The sequence below is a fragment of the Pectinophora gossypiella genome, chromosome 27 (genome assembly GCF_024362695.1).
Source record: "Pectinophora gossypiella chromosome 27, ilPecGoss1.1, whole genome shotgun sequence".
In the NCBI taxonomy this organism is placed as follows: domain Eukaryota; kingdom Metazoa; phylum Arthropoda; class Insecta; order Lepidoptera; family Gelechiidae; genus Pectinophora; species Pectinophora gossypiella.
In genome coordinates this window covers 2,470,308-2,486,793 of record NC_065430.1, presented here as the reverse complement: position 1 = coordinate 2,486,793, position 16,486 = coordinate 2,470,308, and the positions used below count along the sequence as shown (strand labels likewise).

Genomic DNA, 16,486 nt, shown 5'->3' with positions numbered 1-16,486 from the left:
TCCTAGTGCCGGGTTTAGAGCTTATTGTTGTTTTGGTGAAACGCACGTGGTTGCGCCTGTCAAACTCGCTGAAACTTTGCTGAAAAGTTTTTGTACGGTCTGTCCTGTTGCAGGTGCTGCCTCGACGCCTCGATTGGGAGGGCAACGAGCACGCCCAATCCTACAATGAATTGGTGAGTTTTCGCGGGTTTTCAGCTGAAAATCATTGTTTATTTACGTTTTCTTACGAGATTAGCGATTAGAAAACACGAAATTGCTGTGAAACAGCAAAATTTCTTATATCGTGTTATGCATCAATATGAGCGTGAAAATATGGTGTTAACCCGTGAAAAATGTTTTGGGGATGTTTCAGTGATAATTAGGAAGATTTTCAGTAATTTGTAAAAAAATTAGTTTATCATGCAATGGGAGGACGGATCAGTGTCGTAATGAGGGAGACTGTTATCTCTTTTCGGCATGCGTCGTTTTCGTAAGCGATCTTGCGGCATCTCGCTCTAGCGCTCGATCGTAGTACTTCTCGCTTCTGATTGGTTCGCGCATGGCGGCGTCAGCCGAGGGGTTCCGATCATTGGCTGTCACAGTTTGGCGCCAATAATCAAAAGGTATTGGGCGGAAAGATATAAAAATATTTTTTGGGCGTACTTAAATATTTTTTCACAATGATATTTTTATGTGTCATTACTAATAATAATAAAAAAGTTTATTTAGGTAAAATCAAATCATATTGAATTATTTACTGATTTTATCAAGAAAAACGTAACAATAAATTCAATTATCCTTTTCCAAATTCCTCTTTTATTATTCACAAAGAAACACATACATACAAAAATCCATAAAAAAATTACAACTGCTTATAGTAAATAATAATTAAATTTTGTATTTTTTTGATAAGTATAATTTTCAATAATTTTCTTTTCAATCTACCATTTTTTTTTTTATGTATATTTGTACGCCTGCATGCAGGCCGAACACATCACAACATTGTTATTTGAATGATTTTACCACCTTTTTGTATTCTATGTGTTCTCGAAAATTAATTGATTTGATTTGAATTTATGAAGCTCGGTGAGGTGTGGGTACTTAGTTCATCTTGCGATGGATGTACTAACTACCACCCAATTGATATATAGTCGTGAGGTTATTTAAATAAAGATAAATAAAGAAAAGAAAAATAATAAAGATTTTATCTATCTATCTATTTTTAATTGTTATGTCAATAATGTGCAATAATGTATTTTTAATGTGATTCAAGTCCAATAAAGAGTTTCTGTATTGTATTGTATTGTGCAGGCATCTCAATATGAGGACATGTCCTGGCGGCGGCTGGCGATGGTGTGCTCGCGCGCGCTGGAGCTGGCTCGTGCGGCGGCGGCGGCGCCTGGGGCCGCGCTGCCTGCGCCGGGGGCCCCGCTGGCGGGGACCATAGCGCTGTCGGCGCGGCTCTCGCTGCTCAGCGACTCGCTAGTCCGGCCCAAGCCTGAGTACACTGCTTATAAGGAGGACCATTCGCTGGGTGAGTTGACTATTACATACCAGTGCCTCATAGGAGAAACCACGAAAAAAAACTGGAATAATGCTAGGGAGATGATTATGTATTAAGTAACTAAAAATAGAATAGAAATAGTTTATTATAAAAGGGCGCCACACACAAAAAAAAAGACAACAACATCATATCAAATTTCCACTAAAACAATTACAAAAAAGCAAGACGGATGTTTGTCGAAATGATCATAAGGTGGTGGTGGACGTCCTGAGATAAAAGGGCCTCACTCAGCACAAGTCGTGGCGTGAACCACGACGCTGGTATTATGTGGACCCATAACTATGACTCATAAGTGTTGAAAATATCGATACTATTATTTATCCATGTTTGTGTAATGTATGTTTTTTTTTTCTAACAGCCTCCGTGGTCCAGTGGTTGAGCGTTGTGCTCACGATCCGGAGGTCCCGGGTTCCAATCCCGGTGGGGACATATCATAAAAATCACTTTGTGATCCCTAGCTTGGTTAGGACTTTACAGGCTGATCACATGATTGTCCAAAAAGTAAAAAGATCCGTTAGGCACGTTAAGCCGTTGGTCCCGGTTATTACTTACTAAGGCAAGTACGTAGTCGTTACATGAGTCATGTCAGGGGCCTATGGCGGCTCAATAGTAACCCTGACACCAAGGTTGATGGGGTTGGTAATTCACCTCACGATCCACACGATAGAAGAAGATTGTTACCGTGTGACATGGGCCGCCTAAAGCGTAAGTGCGAGCGAGACAGACAATCCGCTCTCCCTCTTACTCCTTAGCGGTGTACAAGCAAGATTCAAACTATAGTAAGACCCATAAGTCACTTGGTAAATCTTAAGATTTGCCGTTCTTCGGGCTTTTACATTAATAAGGGTATGATTCAGTTTAAGGGTTGTATTATAATAAACTAATCTCAGCTTCGAGACTGCCCTCAAGATCATGTCAATGTGACAGTTCTCATATAAAAGCAGACTTGAGCATGATCCTGAGGGCAGTCTCAGCTGAGATTCGTTTATTAATACCACCCTAAGTGCTGCGCCAAATTGTGTTTCAATAAACGATTTATGTATGTCATTCTGTGCCAGTCCGGCGCGTGTCCCGGCGCGAGCTGGGGCTGGGCGACGCGGCGCGGGCGGGGGGCCGCGCGGGGCCCGCCATGATGTCCCCGCGGCTGCTGCGCGGGCTGCGGCTGCAGCGGCGCACGCTGGGGCACCTGTCGGCCGTGTACTGCGTCGTGTTCGACCGCACCGGCCGATACGTGCTCACCGGCGCAGACGACCTGCTCGTCAAGGTCACTTGACTATATATTAGTAGTAACATCGCAAAAGTATGGATCGGAAAATAATAAAAAAAAAAACTCAAATTTTCATGAATTTTTTGACAGGAAATTCTATTTGATATCAACTCAGAATCATGGTCTGAATCATCCCCCTTAGTATTCGTTACGATGTCACTAACACCATGTTTATGTATATTTCTTATTTTTTTTTAACTTTTTATATACTGATATCCGACACTAACAGCCTTTCGAAAATACGTTAAGTGTTTTATCATAACGTAACATTTTCATCCAAAAAGGCAATATTGCTGTTTGACATATCTTGCGCACTTCCTTTATATGTGCAAATGTCAATAGCAATATTCTTTAGATGAGTTAACTGTTGTCTATATAAGGTGCAAAATGTGTTTGACCTGCGCCTGAAAAGTTGCACAAACTCATGTTGTTGACACGTCTGCCCCCAGGTGTGGAGTGCCATAGACGGGCGCCTGCTGGCCACGCTGCGCGGCGCGGGCGCCGAGATCACGGACGCCTGCGTGTCCTCGGACGGGGCGCTGCTGGCCTGCGGCTCCGTGGAGCGCCTCGTGCGCGTCTGGTGCCTGCGCAGCGCCGCGCCCCGGGCCGTGCTGGCCGCGCACGCCGGGACCATCACCTCGGTACACGCGGGCACTCAGGCAGACACACTGGCGCACACACAGACACAGACAAACACAGCATACACACAGACACACTGGCGCACAGACAGACACACACACTGGCGCAAAGACAGACACAAACAAACACAGCACACACACAGACACACTGGTGCACAGACAGACACACACAGACAGACACACTGGCGCACAGACAGACACAGACAAACACAGCATACACACAGACACACTGGCGCACAGACAGACACAGACACGCTGGTGCACAGACAGACACAGACAAACACAACACACACACAGACACACTGGTGCACAGACAGACACACACAGACAGACACACACACTGGCGCAAAGACAGACACAAACAAACACAGCACACACACAGACACACTGGTGCACAGACAGACACACACAGACAGACACACTGGCGCACAGACAGACACAGACAAACACAGCATACACACAGACACACTGGCGCACAGACAGACACAGACACGCTGGTGCACAGACAGACACAGACAAACACAACACACACACAGACACACTGGTGCACAGACAGACACACACAGACAGACACACTGGCGCACACACAGACAGACACACTGGCTCACACACAGACACAGCGCACACATACACACATCAGACACGTCGTATCTAATGTGTAATGCTGTCACCCGTGGGCGCAGGTGCACTGGGCGCCGGGCGCTAGATCCGACGTGCGCTGGCTGGCGTCGACGTCCACGGACGGCTCGGTGGCGTTCTGGACGTGCTCGGCCGACGGGCAGTTCCTGTCGCAGCCCGTGCAGTACGTGGAGCGCATGCGCCCCGGCGCCTGCCACATGATCTGCGCCGCCTGGAGCGCCGGCGGCTCGTCAGTATACCACATTATATATATATTGGCCCCGATTCCTGCAGACACCTCCTAATTTTATTTTAAGTTATACCTGTCATTTTCTTATCCGCCGAAAAGGAAAGGGACGGATGATTTATTTATTTATAAAAAAGGTACACCAACAGCTTATATAATAAAACATTAAATAAAATAAAAGATGATTTCGTCATTCATCGTTGTTGTGTATAAAACTACTGTTACAAATTGAATAGAACCAGTCGCAATGCAAACCTCAATCTAACAAGGTGTCTTATTATTTTTTTCCTCAAAACCAACAAACGTTGTGAACCTTAAACACTCAAACATAGTGGTCATAATCGAGCCGGATCAATCAGCAACCAGACGGTGATTAGAAGCGCCCGGCCGCATAGGTACCAAGTCTTATCGCCGATGAGACATAAGGAAGGAGACACACCGGGTGAATCAAATATTTTTAACGATGTCAACAACAACTGCAGAAACAGTTATTGATCAATTGGAATCACTACTAGACTTGATTACCAAGGCGCAAACAAACTTCAAGAAGTGCCCTAAAACTCGTTTAACACGTGGATATTTAGAAGCAAGACTGAAATGTGTTGACGAATATTGGCATAACTTCCATACTGGACATCAAGAGCTATTCAAAATGACAACCAAGCAAGAGCGATCCACGATGCCTTATTTTGTAGAAGATAGATATAGTCAGTGTGAAGAAATTTATCTTAACCTAAAGGCCGATATATCGGATTTGCTTCATATTTCAATGGCACCAAAGCCCTTAATGTCAACATCATCGTCTTCACCACTTAAAGGTACTTCACAGACGGAGAAAATCGTAGAAGTCAAGTTGCCCAGGATCAATTTACCGAATTATTCAGGAGCCTATGAAGAATGGCAATCATTTGAAGATACATTTACTTCATTAATACACAATAACAAGTGTCTCAGCGATGTGCAGAAGCTACATTATTTAAAATCGTGCGTAATCGGCGAAGCGAAGAACACAATCAAGCATTTTCAAGTAACGGAAAGAAATTACAAACCGGCATGGGAAAGTCTGAAGTCTAGATACAGTCAAAAACGGCTTATTGTCAATGCTATCTTGAAGAGACTATTTTTATTGAAGAAGATGACCACACAATCTTCTGTGCAACTCAAGGCACTAATTGATAACACTAAAGAATGTCTCAATAGTCTAAAGTCATTGAATATTGTCATCGAATCTTGGGACCCGGTAATTATATTTCTGCTAGTTCAGAAATTGGATCAAGATTCACATAAAGAATGGGAGAACTATGTGAGTGAAAGAAACGCCGCGACTTTACCTACTCAGAGTCAATTTTTTCAATTCTTGGAAAGCCGAATTTGTACACTTGAATTAACAACTGCTATTTCCACACCGAGGGAAAAACCCAAAGTGCAAACTATTACTGCTTCAGCTGCGACGACTGCTTCAACGCCTACATGCAGGATCTGCAACGAACAACACTACCTCTGCCACTGCAAAGAGTTCGGAAAATGGAGTGCAGAGAGGAGATCCGAATATGCGAAGGAAAATCACCTTTGTTACAACTGTCTTGCTATAGGACACTCAGTTTTCAACTGTAGGCAAGGGACAACTTGTAAGATTTGCAATAAGCGCCATCATTCGCTTTTGCATTCATTTAAGAAGAAGGAAGACTCAGTGAATGCAGAACAAACATCTCTACATGCAAACATTGCTGACGACCAAGAAGATGATACTGATATTGTAGGAGTATCAGTTGCTACACATTTTTCTAATGCTAAGCATCACAGAGCATTATTAGCCACAGCTATTGTACCTGTAAGAAACAGCTCAGGACAAAGTACAATACTGAGAGCTTTGGTCGATCAGGGGTCACAGGCTACCTTTGTTAGTGAGAGAGCGGCTCAAATGTTGAAACTCAAAAAATCACCAATTCGAGGTACAGTTACTGGAGTTGGTTCAACGAAGACAAAAGTCAGTCATGTGGTACAGTTGGAAGTATTATCTAGTTACGAGAAGTCATTCATGCTTCCAATACGAGCATATGTTTTATCAACACAGCTGACTTCACACTTGCCATGCAAGAAAATCACACCTATGAAATGGTCACACCTAGACGGACTCAACCTGGCTGATCCAGAGTACTTCACACCAGGTAAAATAGATATGCTGCTAGGAATAGATGTTTACACTGAGATTTTGAAGAACAACCTGATCAAAGGGCCCCCAGGAACTCCATGTGCGCAAGAAACCAGCTTGGGATGGATTTTGTTCGGGAATATAAGTGATGCACACTCAGAAGAAGAAACTGTTGTAATGCACCATCACCTGGATCTCGACATACATGACATACTTAAAAATATGTGGGATGTAGAACACACAAATAAAAGAAAATTTACAGCCGAAGAGAAACTGTGTGAAGAGATATATGATACTACACAATCCAGGACTTCAGATGGACGTTATGTTGTTAAAATACCTTTAAAGACAAACGATACAGTAAAAGAAGTAGGTGAAACAAGAAATATTGCATTGAAGAGATTAAATCATCTGGAAAGAAAATTTGAGAAGAATCCAAAACTAAAGCAAGAATACAAGAAGGTAATAGAAGAGTACATAGAGCTAAATCATATGGAAGAAGTTCCAGAAGAAAAGAAAAATAACCCAGCAATATATCTACCGCACCACGCAGTCCTAAGAGAGGATAAAGAAACGACGAAATTGAGAGTAGTCTTTGATGGATCTTGTAAAGGCTCAAATAATAAATCATTCAATGAAGAACAATTAGTGGGTCCACAGCTGCAAGAAGATTTAAGGAGTATTCTGATGAGGTGGCGCATGAAACCAATCTGCTTTGTTGCAGACATACAAAAAATGTATAGACAGATTCTTGTCACCAAAGAAGATGTAGATTACCAAAGACTGTTATGGAAAAACGACAACAGAGAGGAAACCAAGGAGTATCGTCTATTACGAGTGACCTTTGGTACGTCTTCTGCGCCTTACCTCGCAGTTAAAACCTTGATGCAACTTGCTGAAGACGAGGGCAATGAAAAGGGATACTCAAGAATAGCTCGAGTCATAAAAGAAGATTTTTTCGTTGATGACTGCATGAGCGGGTGTGATACATTGGAAGAAGCTAAAGAAGTTAGTAAAGAACTTACTCGTGTCCTACAAAAGGGTGGTTTTACTCTTCAAAAGTGGGCATCAAATAGTACCGAGTTCATGAATGAAATCCATCCCTCACTCAGATGTGCTAATGCCAACAAGGCCATACATTCTGAACGTGTTACCAAAACTCTCGGACTTACATGGAACATGGCGACTGATTCATTCCATTATTTGACCAGTCTTTCAACCTTACCTGAAACCATATCAAAAAGGAGTGTACTTGCCGATGTCCAACGCCTGTTCGATCCATTGGGTTGGCTTGGACCTGCAATAATACCTGCAAAAATGTTTATTCAAAAATTATGGCTTCATGGTTGTTATTGGGACGACGTGTTAAGTAAAGATCTTGAAGAAGAGTGGTTAAGACTAAGAGAGAGTTTTAAACATCTTGAAAGGGTTCAAATTGATAGATGGCTAAACACCAGAGAAGATGAAACATGTGTAACACTCCATGGCTTTTGCGATGCATCCGAAAAGGGATATTGCGCCGTAGTATATTCAAGAGCTGAATCCATGTGTCATGGAATTAAGTCACGACTTATAGCATCAAGAACACGAGTGGCTCCAATACGACCTGTCTCAATACCAAGACTTGAACTTCTCGGTGCATTACTTCTTGCACAGCTTTTAACGTTTGTGAGGGAAGCCATGAGAATTTCCAAAGACAAAATATTTGCATGGACAGATTCCACAGTGGTTTTGTCTTGGATAAACGGAGATCCTAATCGTTGGAAAACGTATGTCAGCAACCGAGTTGTAGAGATTTTAGATAACACTGATAAGGAACAGTGGTTCCATGTTACGTCAGATGAGAATCCAGCGGATTTGGGATCAAGAGGTACAACCTTACAATTACTTATCAAGAATAAATTATGGTGGAGTGGACCAGAATGGTTACAAAATAAGGACATACAATTTAGACGACCAAACATCACACCAACTAACATAGAAAGCAAGAAAGATTTACAAGCGAACTTAAAAATAGAGAATCCTGAGAGGGAAGAATTAAATTATGACACATTACAAGAATTGCTAAAGGTTATTGTATACTGCAAAAAATTTCTAAATAGCAAAAGGAATCCCGAAAAGATAGATCAAAAAATTACGACAGAAGAATTCGAAGATGCTATGATTTCATGCATAAGAATATCTCAAGGAAAGGAATATAAGGAAGAACTAGAGAGATTAAAAACAAATAGACCAGTGAAGAGAAGTAGCAAATTAAGATCGCTGAATCCCTATCTTGATAGCCACAATATTATCAGGGTGGGCGGCAGGTTAAGAAACTCAGATTTGGACGAAAGTGCGAAGCATCCTATAGTTCTTGGCAATAAAGATCAACTAACACAATTGATACTGGCAGACGCACATAAAAGGACACTTCACGGTGGGATACAACTCATGCTCTGCTATCTTAGATCCAAATACTGGATAATACACGCGAAGAATTCTGTGAAGGCGTATATTCACAAATGTATCGTATGCGCGAGAATGAAAGCCTTAAACAGAGTTCAGATTATGGGAGATCTTCCAAGTGTTCGCACTACTCAAGCAAGACCATTCCTTCATAGTGGAGTTGACTTTGCCGGTCCTTTATCGATTCTTATGTCAAAGGGAAGAGGAGCAAAGTCATTGAAGGCCTATATCGCCATCTTTATCTGTATGGCTACAAAAGCCATCCATTTGGAGCTGGTAGGCGATCTTACCTCAGAAGCATTTATTGGAGCATTTCATCGGTTTGTAGCTCGACGAGGCAGATGTACTCATATTTGGAGTGACCAAGGACGGAACTTTATTGGAGCTGAAAAGGAATTACTCAATGCATGGAACGACGCTAAACTTGAACTCCCAGATGACCTTGTTGAGAAGTTGGCGTCAGATGGAACCCAGTGGCACTTTATACCACCATATAGCCCCAATTTTGGAGGTCTGTGGGAAGCTGGAGTCAAATCCGTTAAATTCCACTTGAAGAGAGTTTTAGTAGCAAATCTCACCTTTGAAGAAATGACAACAACACTTTGTCAAATCGAGGCTTGTCTCAATTCTCGTCCATTGACATGTATAGACACCACCGACACCGACGTCATAGAACCGCTTACACCTGGACACTTCTTGATCGGTGAAGCTCCGGTGAATATACCCAGTCCTGACTTGCGAGATGTTAACGTCGGCAGACTATCACGCTGGCAACTTACACAAAGACTTGTAAGAGATTTTTGGCATAGATGGCAATCTGAATATCTCACGAGACTTCAAGAACGTCCTAAATGGATGAAACATCAAAAGGAATTCGATCTTGGTGACATCGTTCTTCTGAAAAATGATCAACTTCCCCCTGGAAAATGGTCGCTTGGCCGTATAGTTGAGAAGCATCCCGGGAAGGATAATGTCACTAGAGTATATAGTATAAAAAGTAATGGAAATGTAATTAAAAGATCGGTATCAAAAATATGTGCGCTTCCCATAGACAAATCATAAATAATTTAAATATATAAAGCTAAAGTATATAATATTATGTACAAAATATATAATATTGTTAGTAATATCAAATACTTAGATTAAATAATTTTGCATGAAGTTTTAAATTTAAAATATTTTGCTCAGTGTATCACCTTCCTAATATGTTGTTTATTAGTTGTTTACGCATAACTTGCATTATTTTTTGCTCCGGTCGCGTTCATTCTATTGTATTCATATCGTATAAATTCTTTGAACATGTTAACTACCTGATATAAGTTAATATTTAGATGTTATTTGTAATATGTAAAATTTGGTTATTTGTAAAGGATCTATGCCCTTTACGGTGGGCGGTATGTTGTGTATAAAACTACTGTTACAAATTGAATAGAACCAGTCGCAATGCAAACCTCAATCTAACAAGGTGTCTTATTATTTTTTTCCTCAAAACCAACAAACGTTGTGAACCTTAAACACTCAAACAATCGTCATTACCTTTCATCATTTCATTAATCAACACGAAAAAAAATATGTAAGACATGGCTGTATGGGCATAGTTCCCTTTGCCTTACCCTTTGGGGGAAAAACAAGGAGTGAACATGATTGACCGTGTGTGTAGGTTCCTGGCGGCGGGCAGCGCGGACCACCACGTGCGCGTGTACATGGTGCAGGACAACGCGCCGCCGCGCCGCGTGCTGGAGGTGGCCGTGCACGGCGACGCCGTGGACTCGCTGGCCTGGGCGCACCGCGGCCTGCGGTTCCTCTCCGGCAGCAAGGTACACGCACGCATACGTACATGCGTACACGTGGGATATACAAATAACACGGGATATATTTGAAATGTCTTTACTCCTTATATTTTCTACAAATCATTGCACCATCGACTCGCTTCTCTTACTTTAAAAAAAAAACTGCCATACGTCCCATTCGTTAACCATCCTCCTTTCATACCATAAACAATCAAATTCCCATTCATTATCCTTCTATATTATATTAACAGCCTCCGTGGTCTAGTGGTTAGAGCGTTGGGCTCACGATCTGGAGATCCGGGTTCGATTCCCGATGGGGACATTGTCGAAATCACTTTGTGAGACTGTCCTTTGTTTGGTAAGGACTTTTCAGGCTTGAATCACCTGATTGTCCGAAAAAGTAAGATGATTCCGTGCTTCGGAGGGCACGTTAAGCCGTTGGTCCCGGCTATTAGCCGTAAAAACACCTCCACCAACCCGCAGTGGAGCAGCGTGGTGGAGTATGCTCCATACCCCTCCGGTTGATTGAGCGGAGGCCTGTGCCCAGCAGTGGGACGTATATAGGCAGTTTATGTTATCCTTCCATAGTATTCTCACTTTCCTACATACATACGCACACGAAAACACGCACGCACGCACGTATACGCACGTACGCGTTCGCACCGCGAGGTATGGGCTCTGTCGCTCAGCGGCGAGATGGCTTCGTGTGGCAACAGTACATTACACAAAAGTATACATTCAGAATTTGTCTTTCAACTGTTTTAAGACAGTAGTTAAACAAAAACTTTACAAAAAAGGTTATTATAAAGTTAGTGATTATTTAGAAGATATGAATGCAGGGGATTAACTGTCTGAGAACCGATATTAGGCAGCTAAATTACTCAATTGTATACCAATATTTTATGTTTATTTTTAAAGAACGTCTAGGGCCCTGTGCCGAGGTTTTTCTTGCAGCTTCTTTTCCCCGGCTATACAGGTTGTGAGAAGCTGCAGTAGTTTTAGGCGGATGAGACGTTCGTTATGTAAAAATTGACGATTCAAAGTGTAACTATGTTACCTACTGGATAAAGATATTTTTGAATTTGAATTTGGTCGGCGGGTAGAACACGCCACATCGAAGGAATACATCTACCAAAGCGCATATTTGACATTAGGCTACTTGACAACCAAGTCAATTGAGATACCTTTTACCTACTGAATAAAGATATTTTTGAATTTGAATTGTACCGCATGTGGCTGTGCAGGACGGGTGCGCGGCGGTGTGGACGCTGCACGCGACGCAGTGGCGCCACCAGCTGCTGGCCTGCGGGCCGCTGCCGGGCGCCGCGCCCGACAAGAAGAACAAGGTCACCATGGTCTGCTGGGACGCTTCAGACGCGTACATCCTCACCGCCGTCTCCGACAACACCGTCAGGGTCAGACCACGACACCATTTATATCAGACCATGTCTTATCGTGTGGGTTGTGAGGTGGAATACCAAGCTCAACCCTGGTGTCAGGGTTATTATTGAGCCGCCAAAATGTAACGACTACTTACTCACATCAGTAAGTAGTAATCAGGACCAATGGCTTAACGTGCCTTCCGAAGCATGGATCATCTTACTTTTTCGGACAATCAGGTGATTAGCCTGTAATGTTCTATCTAAGCTAGGGATCACAAAGTGATTTTTGTGATATGTCCCCAACGGGATTCGAACCCGGGACCTCCAGACCATGTCTATAATAGTGACCAATGACTGTTTCGAGCATAAATTATGCTCAGTGGTGTAGGAAAACATCGTGAGGAAACCCAAATACCTGAGAAATGCAATTTCGGAGGTATGTGACCTAAATTGTTGGGCTGGTTTTCCCTTCGCGGGTTGGAAGGTCAGACAGGCTGTCGCTTCTGTAAAAAACCGGACCTGTCAAATCTTCAGGTTGGGTAAGTGGACCCTGTGAACAACGAGATAATGCTAGGGGGCTGAAGTCCTAAGAACAATCCAGCAAAGAAAAGAAGCCCCAGTCCTCGCCAGCTATGTATGTGTCCGCATTACGGGTGCAATATAACGATGCTTTCCGGATCTTGCTGAAACACCCCCGTTTTTGTAGCGCAAAAAGCATGTTCGCGTCTGCCAGGGTCCCGGACTTCTTTGCAGTTCTTCGCTCTCGGATTGCGTCACACTGGGTCCGGGTGAGTGGTGCCAAGAATGAGATATTGTCGCGTATTAACGATGACCTCGATGAGAGGTTTGAAAACACTGGTCGGGGGTGCACCGGCTCGGGAACGGTAGATGATGGAACATAATAACCAATTTTATAATGATGTATTATAATTGTAATGCCCCCCAGGTGTGGTGCGCGCGCACGTGCACGCAGACGCGCGCGCTGAGCGGGCACCGCGACGAGGCGTACGTGCTGGAGGCGCACCCCGCGCTGGCCGGCGTGGTGCTGTCCGCCGGCCACGACGGCCAGCTGCTGGTGTGGCACGCGCCCAGCGGGGAGCTGCTCAGCCGCTTCCACAACCACATCCCCGGCCAGGTGGGCGCCCGCCGGGGCACCGACTATATCTAATTCACTCAGTACTCTCGTCGACACCCTAGGGCCTTCCCTATCCATCCATAGGGAAGGCCCGTGCCCCAGCAGTGGGGACGTTAATGGGCTGATGATGATGACTCTCGTTAACACAATAATCTCCGTTGAACTCCCTTGTTGTAATGATGTTTTCTCCATCGCGCCTTTCTCCGCTAAATGACAACTGCTTGGCGCCACCGTTCTACGATTTGTTTTTTTTTTAAATACATACAGATTCACGCAATCGCTAAGACATAGATACCGTCGTTTTCCCGGCCGGAATCGATTTAACTATCCATTTTCGACCTACCATAATATATTTTCTCAGAAGCCAAAAGACAAGTCCTATCAAAAGACAAAATACAAAGATGAATAAAAAATTATATCAAAAGAGGTAAATTTCTATAAAAGGTTGTGCTATCTTGCACACTATGGTTTGAGACAGTAATTTCGGTACATTATTTGCATGTTTTTCTAAAGAGTTTGGCTATAAATAGACAGGCTATTTCCTTGTATAATCTGAAAATGTACTGTTCAAAAATATTTGAGCCACCCACATTACGTAGGCACATTCTAAATTCACCGTTACTTAAACAACGCGTTAGCGCTAGTTGGATCAATGCCAGATTTGCGTAGGCGATATAATAATCTTCGTTCGTGTGGTTAGGTTGGTCAAATTGTGATATTCACATTTTAACGTTGGCAGGGCGACGGCGCGATCTTCGACGCGAAGTGGGGCGGCCCCACCAGCATAGCGGCCACCGACAGCCACGGACACCTCCTGCTGCTGGGGCTGGGGCAGGGGCACCCGCTGCTCGCGGACCTGCCCACCGAGCTGTTCTTCCACACCGACTACCGCCCGCTGGGTCAGTACATAGAGACAATGACACATAGAGGCGTAACACAGAGACATTGACAAACAGAGATAATTACACACAGAAACAACGACAAATAGAGATAATTAAAACACATAATAACGGGTTCTTACCGCGATAGTTATATACAGAGACAATGACACATAGAGGCATTAACACAGGGACTGAGACACTGACATACAGAGATAAACACATACAGAAACATTGACAGAGGTAATTACATAGAAAACGACATTTAGAGACAAAGAAATTAATGTTGATGTGTATGTGTATGTTTCCAGTCCGCGACGCCTTAGGCGGAGCCCTGGACGAGCAGACAGAGATGCCGCCGCACCTGATGGCGCCGCCCTTCCTGGTGGACGTGGAGGGCGCCCCGCACGCGCCGCGCTTCCAGCGGCTGGTGCCGGGCCGCGAGAACCTCGCGCTGGACCAGCTGGTGCCCGTGGCGCTCGCCGCGCCCAGCCGCCTCGACGTGAGTGGCCTCCGCTACGCCAACGCGCCCCCGAAGACAGCGGAATGTAAATGTGGATCGTGTTGCAGCTGATGATCGAGGCGCTGGCGGGGTCGCGCTCGCCGCCGGCGCCGGGCGGGGCGGGCCCGGGCGGCGAGGCGGGCGCGCGCGCCGCGGGCGGGCCGTGGCGCGGCGAGGGCGTGCGCCACACGGGCGGCGCCTGGGCGCCCGCCGCGCCGCTGGAGCCGCACGCCGCGCGCCCGCTCGTGCGCGCGCCGCCCGCGGCTGCGCTGCGGCGCCAGGACCTGGCCTGGTGCGTGCACACGTCCGTCTGTTGCATATGGCTCGTGTTTCGTGTTCTCCATGTTAATATCGTTGTACCGCCGGCAGCGCGGAGCTGAACGCGTGGGAGCAGTCGTGGTACCGGCGCGAGATGCGGCGCCGCCCCGTCATGATCAGCACGGCCGTGGACGTGCGCCCGCGCCGCCGCGCCGGCCGCCGCCCCGCCGCCGCGCGCCCGCAGCCGTCGCAGCCCCCGCAGCCCCCGCCGCCGCCCCGCACGGTAACGCCTCGCGTGACTTGCACGACTCCTCAGCTCTGGTGGCGGACCTAGAATCGAATCGCAAAGACGAAGCCAAAACGCGCCGTAATCGATATAAATCTGGAAATGATGAAATTAGAACCATTATAGATAAACAAGTAGCCTTACATAAAAAACGCTCTAGTACATCCTCTAGCACAGTTAGACTTAGACTAAAAATCATTGTAATACTGTGTATGTAAAAGTTTCAACACTATCCATTTCGGACGTAACAGACAATTTCCGTCATACTAAAATTCAAAAACTTTAAAAACGAGATTTAAAAAACGAGTACTATTTATTTATTTAATATTTGGAAGACCAACAGCTCTTAAAAGCAAAATAGCATAAGAAAATCTTACTTAAAAACCTATAATATTGAATTGGAAAAATGTGTTGTAAATGATATATTTTATCTCCCCCCCCCCAGTCGGCGCGGCCCGTCTCCCCAGCGGTGTCCATACACAGCGAGTCATCTTTATCATCGCCATCTTCTCCGTCGTCACACTCGTCACACTCGTCGCACTCCTCTCGTCACTCTCGTCCGTCACGGCCGTCGCGGCCGCCACGGCCGCCGCGATCGCTGCGACGGTCCACAGACTCCGACTCATCATGGTAAGAAATAGTAATAAGAAAAACGATCAGCACTACTAGCACACATTGCCTTATCCAATACACTTCTTCTTTTTTAAAATACCTATATAAACCAACAAAACAAAAGAGAAACAAATAAAAGAGAAGGTGCAGGTCGTGTCGTATCGGGAGGTGAGAGAGAGAGAGAGAGAGAAAATGTTTATTCAACAAATTGTGACACATTACATACGAAGTGTTACAAACAGAGTAAAAACAACAAAATATCATAAAACAATTTTTATAACTCAGTACATAATGTGGCACAGCAGTGAATAGGACACGAACTCAGCATTGTGTCTATTTCCGAAGAAACAAACGCTGTTTTTCAGTCGCTCCTTAATGTTCCGTCTGTTGGATCCCGCGAAGCTGACATGACTCATAGCGCAAATAAGCAATGTAGGTATCTATCAGATAGAGTTACATGTATAAACAAAATATATTTGAACAATTATAAGGTGAAGGTTTTGGCGGGAAGAAGAGAGGAATGGCGGTTACTCCACCGACAAGAGCGCAGCTCTTAAATAGAGAGAGATATAAACGAACAAAAATGTTTCTTGTTTCAGCTCGTACACGAGCGGGAAAACAGACGAAAGGTAAGACACCTCAAAGTCAAATTCAAAAATATCTTCATTCAGTAGGTAACATAGTTACACTTTGAATCGTCAATTTTTACATAACGAACGTCTCATCCGCC

At 44.5% G+C, this 16,486-nt stretch overlaps 1 protein-coding gene across 1 annotated transcript in view; it reads left to right on the top strand.

The window, feature by feature from the left end:
• The window catches only part of LOC126378729 (bromodomain and WD repeat-containing protein 3), a 41,479-nt gene that overhangs the window by 410 nt on the left and 24,583 nt on the right, over positions 1-16,486 (top strand). The window contains exons 4-17 of the mRNA XM_050027108.1: positions 114-173; positions 1,291-1,513; positions 2,602-2,807; positions 3,260-3,451; positions 4,132-4,316; positions 10,574-10,730; positions 11,948-12,118; positions 13,032-13,220; positions 13,960-14,119; positions 14,410-14,624; positions 14,669-14,892; positions 14,970-15,051; positions 15,590-15,774; positions 16,356-16,385. Of these exons, the coding sequence (XP_049883065.1) occupies positions 114-173; positions 1,291-1,513; positions 2,602-2,807; positions 3,260-3,451; positions 4,132-4,316; positions 10,574-10,730; positions 11,948-12,118; positions 13,032-13,220; positions 13,960-14,119; positions 14,410-14,624; positions 14,669-14,892; positions 14,970-15,051; positions 15,590-15,774; positions 16,356-16,385 (2,279 nt within the window). The remainder of the gene's footprint in view (positions 1-113; positions 174-1,290; positions 1,514-2,601; positions 2,808-3,259; positions 3,452-4,131; positions 4,317-10,573; positions 10,731-11,947; positions 12,119-13,031; positions 13,221-13,959; positions 14,120-14,409; positions 14,625-14,668; positions 14,893-14,969; positions 15,052-15,589; positions 15,775-16,355; positions 16,386-16,486) is intronic.